At 49.2% G+C, this 9,563-nt stretch overlaps 1 protein-coding gene across 1 annotated transcript; it reads left to right on the top strand.

The window, feature by feature from the left end:
• LOC123115443 (uncharacterized) lies at window positions 1–1,865 on the top strand. Its single transcript, XM_044536603.1, has 3 exons — window positions 1–160; window positions 242–316; window positions 409–1,865. The coding sequence occupies exon 3, from the start codon at window positions 443–445 to the stop codon at window positions 1,607–1,609; it is 1,167 nt and encodes a 388-aa protein (XP_044392538.1). The 5' UTR covers window positions 1–160; window positions 242–316; window positions 409–442; the 3' UTR covers window positions 1,610–1,865.
• The last annotated feature ends 7,698 nt before the right edge of the window (window positions 1,866–9,563 follow it).

The raw sequence follows: 9,563 nt of genomic DNA on the forward strand, positions 1-9,563 counted from the left end.
CCAGCCCACACGCGAGACAGAGCCGCCGCTCGTTCGTTCTTTCCCCCCTTCTTGTCATATCTTGTGACCAGCCGCTAGAACCGCCTTGCCCCGCCGTCCGTCGCCCCTGCTGCTCCGCCGCGTTTCCTCCCCATCTGCCGCCCTCCGTTGCTGCCCCAAGGTAAGGCAAGCTTCTCCCCTTTCGTTTCCATGGATTTCGCATCGTTCCTCTTGTACGTTGTTTAAATCGTCGAAACCCTAGGTACCGAGGGAGATTGACATGGGGATTTGAGTGGGAGAGGTTGGATCTACAAAGGGGTGTGTGGATCTGAAAAAGGTGAGAAAATATTTTGTGGCTGGGACATAAGGGGAGGTGATACATATGTTTATTCTCATTTTATGTACTAACAAATTTGTTAAACATGGCAGCAAGAGCGGCGGCGGAGTGGTCGTTCCGATTCCTATGTTCCCTAGATCCGAACGTGAGATGCCGCCGCCGGCGGCGGCGGACTGGTCGGGCGTCCACCAAGACATCCTCAGCCGCATCTTCCTCTCGCTCGCATGCATCGGCGACCGGGTCAGGGTCTCCGCCGTCAACCAGCACTGGCGCGGCGTGGCGCTGCAAAACCCGGCCCCGCTCCCCTGGCTCCTCACGCCCTCCACCGCCGGGACCTCCTGCCACCGGATCTTCGGCGGGTTCGCCGACCCGCAGCCGCCCCTCGCCGGCGCCGTCCGCGGGGCGCGTTTCTGCGGCTCCTCTCCGGGCGGCTGGTCCGTGGTCGTGCTCCACCAGTGGCACGGCCACGCCCTGCTCAACCTCCGCTCCGGCGAGCGCGTCCCCCTCCCGGACCACGTGCGCGTCCCCCTGAGCCACGGGCGCACCCCGCCGAACTCCAACTTCCTCAGGTGCCCCATAATGATCCGCGCCGCCGCCATGTCCGCCGCGCCGCCGTCGGCTGCCTGCGTCGTCGCTGCCCTGACCACAGGCCAGACCACCATGGCGTTCTGGCGCCCGGGCATGGACTGCTGGTCGCCGGCGCCGCGGGGGGCTCCGTATGACGCCCAAGACCTGACGTACCACGACGGATGCTTCTGGGCCGTCGGCCCCTGGGAGCAGCTCTTCTGTTACAGGCCAGAGATTGCCGGCGCAGACGGTGCGCTTACTGTTCAACATCTTGTCTACGACTGCTGTGCCGACGGGATGACCCTGGCAGCGCCCGGGGTGATCGTCTCCCGCTACCTCCTGCCTGCCGCCTCCGGCGAAGATTTGCTAATGGTGAAGAGGTTCGTCGATCCGGCGAGAGGCGGCACTAGGCGGTTCGAGGTCTTCAGGCTAGAGAAGCAACTTGGCAGAACCTCCTGGCGCTTCTACAAGATGGAGGGGCAGGTGCTCTTCGTCGGCCGGAGCTGCTCCAAGGCCTTCGACACAGGTCGGAGCGGCAAGCCGGGCTACATCTACTTCCTCGACGATGTCTATGGTGGCCGTCCGATGAGCGTCCTCCAGCAGAACGAGTATCCCTGCACCGACACGGGCGGCTGGAGTTGCTCCCCTGACGATGAGGAAATCAAGCGCTGCCTGCCATGGGCGCATCCCTCCGACTGCTCACCGTCCATTTGGTACCTCCATTGATCTACCAGGAGTTGGTTTATAGGTTTCGATCTCATCATATTTCCGTAATTTTATTTAGAGTCTTTGTTGCACATCGAACATATGCCGTGTTCCCGGTCAGTGTCTCGGTTTGTTGTCTTCGCCGTTGTTGTGGTCGTGTTGTCGCTCTTGTTGTAATATGGCTATGGGAAACTGGAGTTTGTTGTATGTACTCTACTTAATCGGAAGATTGTTGTGAAACTCATTTCATCAATGAAACTCTGAACTCTTCAGACTACTACCTGTCTATACATGATGTTTGGTATATATATGCTTCTCCCTTAATTCTGGCTCCTAGCTAGTATTTCACTTATGTAAGATATTCTGCCGTGAATTCAACTTGAGATTTGAGATTCATATAAAGTGCTGAAATAATATTTTGAAGTATTAGATGATGCTACGGAATATGTTATGTGTGTTCAGGTATACAGCAACTAGCACCCATTGTATGTTGTCTCTAGGTGACCCTTGATCACTTCTTGGTATGTTTCCAAGTCATTGCTCAGCTGAATGTTTGGTTTGTGTACGGAATATATTCATTACTCTCTTCATCTCTTGCTATATTCTCAGGGGGGAAAATGACTTGCAATACTAATCAGGTGACCTCAGCTCAGTGGAAATGGTTGCAAGATGCATCTTACACCGACTTTGTTCACTTATTCCAATATATACTCTCTTTCGACAATACAAGAGTATGAATTGGACTCACAACCAGTGTAAGAAAACTCACTTTCTACAATACAAGAGCATGAATTGGCCACACAATTGGAATAAAAAAAACACTTTCTACAATACTTGCTTCAGAATCTTAGATGACGTGGTAATCACTGACTGTGCACCTTCTCTTCTCAGGGAAACCCTTTTTGGAGATTAGTGAGGGACATATTAAAGACATCAGGGAAAGAGCAAGTTCAGCATTGCTCTTTTCAGTAATCAGGGACATACTAAAGACATCAGGGAAAGCTCCAAAACTAATATTGCTAGACGCTGATGAAATGAAAGAACCATATGATTTGGGCGGTATGATATGTTTTCTTCAGTAATAATAAGCAGGCGTGTTACGTCGTATTCTCTGGAATGTCTGAATTGTGATTTCACTTAATAGCTGACACCAATGCCACCAGCAATAAGCACCAAATGCTGCTGCATCAAATCAGCATTGTATGGGCTGATATATAAAGTATAACCCCGTGTAATATTAACGAATGTCGCATTCCTTGCTTTTTCTGTAACGAACTTGATTTCTTCCCATGGGAGTTTCTTAGCCTTTTAGCTTAATGTGTAGCCACTATTTATGTGCACATGTCCACTCTCAACGCTGTTTTTGTGGTAGAGGTGATGGGATCAAATGAGTCGCCATTTGTGAACTGCGGGCCACCTGTTGCATGTAAGCTCCACAATATGTCGAATCAGAACCAAGATCTCTAACTAGAAACCAATTTACTGAATTAAAACCATTTTTGTTTACTGGTGTTGTCTTTTGCAGCCTGTGATACTTCCAATTCAGATCATAAGAATCAGTCAGCTGGTCATCCTGAGTGTTCCTGCAGGTATATCCCAATTCGTCAATCCTAGGATGGCGGTTTTTCTCTCTCTCGAGATGTGCTACAGCATGCCATGCTCCTGTTATCCAATGTTTGAGCTGGCAAGCATGTGCTCAGAAACAATAAGCGCCAGTACTCTTCAATTATTTTTGTGTGTGTTATGTTTTGTCACAGAATTGAGCAATGATGTTGGTTTTTACTGATCAGTGGCAGCAATGGTGAATTTAATACCAACATTCATGTTGTTCTTGCAAGGCTTACAAACACATATTAGTACTCCCTCCGTCCCATAATGTAAGACGTTTTTTGACACTATACTAGAGTAAAAAAACGAGGGAGTATGTTACAACATTCGGAGAATACCAGGTTCAAAAATATGAGGTATGGCAGTATGGGAGCTTTGCTTTGGTATACCCCCTTATTTTTAAAATAAATAAATAAGCGAAGTACTCTTGGCCTCTGCATCAAGTGAACGCACGTAGTCCATATGTCCCTGAAGGGCAGTACCGTGAATGCTATGTTCTGTTCGGCCTGTCCAAGGTGCGACCTTCTGACTAACGGTACCTTCGCGCTTGTTGAGAGGCTAAACGGTAATGATTGGATCCCTGTCTATGACGATGACGATTGGTCCTTGCGATTCAAGTGGTCGAGGCCTTCGAAATTCAGTCTAGAGAGTTTTGCGACACCAAAGTGGACCATTCCTGAAGATGCTGCCTCTGGTGTTTATAGGCTGAGGCATTTTGGTGCCTCCAAGCCGCTGATATGGTCGATCAAGCATTTTACAGGTAGCTCTCGCGCGTTTGCAGTAGTTAAGCAATTCACAACTTGCGACGCTGTCGTATGAAACTGCTGCTCTTAATGCTTTTGTTACAAGGAAATATATGGCGTGTACATTAGGGAAAATACATCTCACTATCGCGTGCATGTTCATACCCCCTCCGTTCCAAAATAGATGACCCAACTTTGTGGTCATCTATTTTGGAACGGAGGGAGTATTATACTATCATGTGGATATATTCAGTGTTTTGCAATAGCGGACATAAATTATCCATGGTTGACCACTGTTCTCATCATGCGAGGTTTACCGCCTTTAAGCATTTTTTAAGTTGTGGATGATAAGTTGCATAGATAGTCATCCTACATGCCAACATTGTATTGAAGTGAAGGAGAGTCATTAGAATATGAAACTTGAGCGACAAATCAAGCAAACCCTTATAACTGGACCTACAAAATCTGGACCTCACAAGCATGTTGAACTTATCCCTGAACTAAATAGACATTATTCATCTAAGTTGCATATAAAATCACCATAGAAAAATTAAGAGAACTAGTAAACCCATAGCATCAACTTGTTGGCAGGATTTACCTTACGAACAAAATTTTGATGTCAGGACATGAATTTATGAAACAAACAACTGCAAATGCTAGGTTTGCTCACCATGAAATCCCGAATAGAAAACAGTATCAAAACCTGAACAGAAAAAATCATAGCTGGCTTCAGGATTTAGCTTGCCACCGTACTCTGACGTCGAAGCCTACTCGTGTGCTCCGCCCACCATATAACCACACGCAGCTGTGTTGAGGCCGGCCGGCGCTTGCTGATGCCACCCGTCGAGCCGGCCGCAGGCTCCCAATTAGCTTCTAAACCTTTGGGTAAAAGGAAACGGTCTTAGAAATTGTCCATGTATTTGTATGAGCACACAACTAGTAAAGACTCCTTAATCTGAATCGGGTTATTCATTCTCTGTAAATGGCTTAACAAACTCCAAAATACAACACTCGCCTTGTCCTGTTCTTATGCAACTAACCCAATTAATGTTTGCTAACAGGAAAAATTGTTGTGCCTTGTACAGAATCTTTGATTTGTTGCAACTTCCGAAGACACTAGTTGTGAATTCCAATCAGGTAACTGCATAGTCCAGCTAGCAGCAGCTATGCTTGATTGTACAATCTTCGAACCAAACTAATTTCCTGGCACGCATGACCATCCTCCTGAAGTGACTGATGCAAGCAACTTTGATATAACAAACTGAAGAGCAGTCAAACCCCAATCCTAACCAATCAGAACAATAATGTTCTCGCCGGCGCACCATTCCCTCGTCTGCAAGTCCCTTGCATACATATTCTTCTGCTCCTAGATTCTTGGCAGGATTCCAATTCCTCGTTTGCCTAGTAAATTCATAAAACATAGAGTTAGCATCATCGATAAAATTTCATCTTAAGAATAGCACAGAACAAAAAACCTCGTAAAGTGAATATTCTTTAATTGAAGAAATATTGCTTGTATGTATATATGTGGAAATTTCAATTACTCGGTACAGGTTGATTCTTTATGTACATCGTTACTAACATCCAATTAAGAGAATTAACACAAAATTAAGAGAATCAACCTGTACCTAGCTGAAAGTGCTAATTCTCTGTAATTTTGTGTTACTAACATCCAATTAAGTGCTAATTCTTTATGTATCCGTGGGAGTGGGCAACCGAGTCGACCTAAAATTACATCGGCTAAAGTTTCGCTCGGTCATTCTTCACCCGGGGTCACTAATAGACTTTCTATAGGGTCGCGCTATTTGGCCTTCCTGATATTTTATTTAGATAAAGCTACTCAGGTAATCTTACAATAGCGAGGCATTCCTGATTTTCTTTTAGATATAAGTCTGTCTTCCTTAGTTCATGTAAACTGACACAAATAAAATTTGGAGCCACCTAGAATATGGACACAAAGGATCTTGGCCGCTCATGTAAGAAAATGGTAACCAAAGCGCAAGAAAAATAGGACTTGCGAAGTGGCAAAATGAAAGAAGACTTGTAGGAACACCGCCCACTAATTGAACCAGCCAATCAGACATGTAAAAGATTGAGACCCGCTGTGAGAATTTGAGAGCTCACATAAGAAGAATATTTGTAACACACGGTAAAATAATGAACTTTATCAACACAATTATTTTATGTACCAACACATAAGGCATTTGTACAATAATTAGGACGACCGATGTCTTGGCACGAGTAACATTAGAATTCATTTTTATCATGATGCTTTACAATTGTAAAAAAAATCATGATGCTTTATATGAAGAAGATGGAAGAACAAACAGATTCGGAAACCAAATCATTATGATTCATTTGTTTCTTCCAAGAAAGTACTTCCACTGACCACTTGGCTTTGTTATCCATGGGCTTTTAGCTATTGTGTCCCAAGAACATGGCATACCATCAGACAACACATGAATTCACACCCAAAAAAGAAAGAAAACAATGCGCATTGCAGCCGCAATCTAGTGGACACCCAGCCAGATAGAGAGAAATCACAAAACATCAAGTGTTGTAGCCAGCCGAATCAAGATGGAGTCGCTACAACAGGGATGCCTTAAATCTGGGACATAATGAGTTGTATGCCTTGCTCATTTCCGAAAAAGGGTTCCCCCGCTTTGTATACAAAGCAGCCAACCGAACCATACAGGAATAGGTGCTGGGGCGGAAGCAGCACAATCACGCCCAAAAGAAACGACAGAGAAAGAGCAAAAGAAACAAATGCCGACAACGGCGGATCAACAAAAACGAAGAAGCCACGCGATCGTTGTGCCCACCAGGATCTTCCACTAGGCTCCAAGACTCCGAAGCGCCGGCACCTATCAACACCTCCAAGAAGGATCGCGACGATGACGACGTTGCTGCCAAGGGTTCCCCCCAGTACACAACGAGGCGAGAGGAAGGGTAGCCCCCAACGCCCTCCTGGAAGGTCAAGTGGCACCCACAGGCGCCACCGCGCCGGTGTCGGCCATGCCGAGAGGGGTTTCCCCCGATCCCAACCCACACCTCGGGCGCTACGGATCCAGTCACCAAACCAACCACCACCCTGCGCCAACGCGGTCATGAGGCCCCCACGCCATCTCACCACGGCACCGCGAAGTGAGGACAGCGTGGCGAAGAATCAGAGTCGGGACTAGGGCATCAGCACCTCGGCACGCGGGAGGGCCCCACCTCCACCGTCAGCGATGGTAGCCGTCCGGACGCAATAGCAAGAGCACACCAGGCCTGTGGGCCCACAGGCCCGGCCGAGCCCTCGTGGGCCTGTAAAGCTCCCGCCTTCGCGCAGCAGCAGCACGCCACCGGCGCCAACACCCCATATCTGAGCCGCTCCTCCTCCTCACCGCGCCACAGACAACGAGGCCACGCCGAGGGCTAGCCCTCTAGGACCCAGATGGGGCCCGCCGGGCCCAGATCTGGTCCGGGGCGCGACGGCGGCCACCCAGCACCACCACGCTGCCCTGCCGCTAAGGAGCAGCGCCGCCATCACGTCCGCCGTCGGCCACCCCGCCAGGTCACCGGACCGCCGCCAAGCCGAGCGACACCGCCTCCGCCCCCTGCCTCGGGCCAAGAGGACGCGTGAGGGAGTCCTGGATTAAGGGGTCCTCGAACGGCCGGACTATGCAACATGGGCCGGACTGATGGGCTATGAAGATACAAGACCGAAGACTCTCTCCCGTGTCCGGATGGGACTCTCCTTGGCGTGGAAGGCAAGTTTGGCGCTCGGATATGAAGATTCCATTCTCTGTAACTGACTTTGTGCAACCCTAGTCCCCTCTGGTGTCTATATAAACTGAGGGTTTAGTCCATAAGGGCAATCATAATCATACATGCTAGACTTCTAGGGTTTTAGCCATTACCTCGATAGAGAGGGCCCGAACCTAGGTAAACATCGTGTCCCCCGCCTCCTGTTACCATCAACCTTAGACGCACAGTTCGGGACCCCCCACCCGAGATCTGCCGGTTTTGACACCGACATTGGTGCTTTCATTGAGAGTTCCGCTGCGTCGTCACCAAAAGGTTTGATGGCTCCATCAATCATCTACAACAATGCAGTCCAGGGGGAGGTTTTCCTCCCCGGATAGATCTTCTTATTCGTCGGCTTCGTATTGTGGGCCAACTCACTTGGCCATCTAGAGCAGATCGACAGCTACGCCCCTGGCCATCAGGTCAGGTTTGGAAGCTTGAAATATGTCGCCGATATCCGCGGAGACTTGATCTTCGACGGATTTAAGCCCATGGCAGCCGCTCCCGGCCACCACGATGAACATGACCTAAATCTGTCATTGGACCGTGCCCAGGTGATAGCGCCTATTAACTGCTCTAGCCCTGGATCCGGAGCAGATTGCGTCGCCCGAGGACGGGAAGCTCAACCCCGCCGCGGAAGCCGCAGACTCATTGATGTTAGAGCCGGACACAGATCCGACCTCGAGGGGGCCTGTGTCACTGGAACCTCGGATTCGTCTCTGGCCATAGGTTCCGAACCGCGTGCATCCGCGCCCATCGAATCTGATCAGGCGCCGATTGTTGAGTTCAGCTCCGCGGACATCTTCCGCCCTCACCTTTAGGCGATGTGCTAAACTCATTAAGAACCCTCTCCTTATCAAGGAACTCTCAGTCAAACTATATCTGGTTCAAATTGGGAGCTGAGGGCGAAGAATTCCTTTTCCCACCCACCACCCACTTCGTAGCCACTGCCGAAGATTTAACCGACATGCTCGATTACGGCTCCGAAGAAATCGACAGTATGGACGACGATGCCGGAGAGGAGTAGACACTAGAACCTCCATGCACAGGGCGCTGGACAACCACCTCCTCGTATGACGTATACATGGTGGATACACCCAAAGAGAACAACAACGATAACAAAAAGGATCCAGCCGAGGATAGGCCTCCAGAGAAGCAGCCAAAGCACAGCGGCGCCGCTCTAGACCACGCCATGGAAAAAACAGCAATACCAGCATAGAAGAAAATACTCCGGACGATGCCGAAGACAACGAAGACCCCATTGAGCCAACTTCCGAACAGGATGAACGGGAGGATGGGCGAGTCAGCCCTAATGAACAAGCCATTAACAAAGATTCGGAGGACAACAATTATCTTCCACACTCCGAGGATGAGGCGAGCCTTGGCGACGAAGACTTCATCGTGCCTGAGGAGCCCATCGACTAGGAGCGCTTTAAGCGCGGCTAATAGCCACTGCAAGGAGCCTGAAAAAGAAGCAGCAGCAGCTTAAAGCTGATCAAGATCTCCTTAGTGACAGATGGACTAATGTCCTGGCAACCAAGGAATACAGCCTCGAGTGCCCAACCAAAAGTTACCTGAAGCGCAAATTATTACCCCAATTCGATGACGAGGCGCTGGAGCCCGTCCTACCAGCGTATAATGCGGCTGACCGACCACCACATGGCCGGGATAAAGCGGCAACTTAAGCCGAACACCAGCCCACACTACCTCGCCAAAAAAACAGAGACATAACAGCTCGGGGATATACATATGACCTGCGGCATGACCTGGAAAACAGAGCGGGTCAGACTAGATCGATCTATGGATCGCGGGGGCGTGCCTTGATGCGCGATGAC

This window comes from Triticum aestivum, chromosome 5B, assembly GCF_018294505.1.
Source record: "Triticum aestivum cultivar Chinese Spring chromosome 5B, IWGSC CS RefSeq v2.1, whole genome shotgun sequence".
NCBI classification, from domain to species: domain Eukaryota; kingdom Viridiplantae; phylum Streptophyta; class Magnoliopsida; order Poales; family Poaceae; genus Triticum; species Triticum aestivum.

What these genes read in the sequence shown, in the direction of transcription:
- LOC123115443 (XM_044536603.1), top strand. Translation starts at nt 443, where the DNA reads ATGTTCCCTAGATCCGAACGTGAGATGCCGCCGCCGGCGGCGGCGGAC.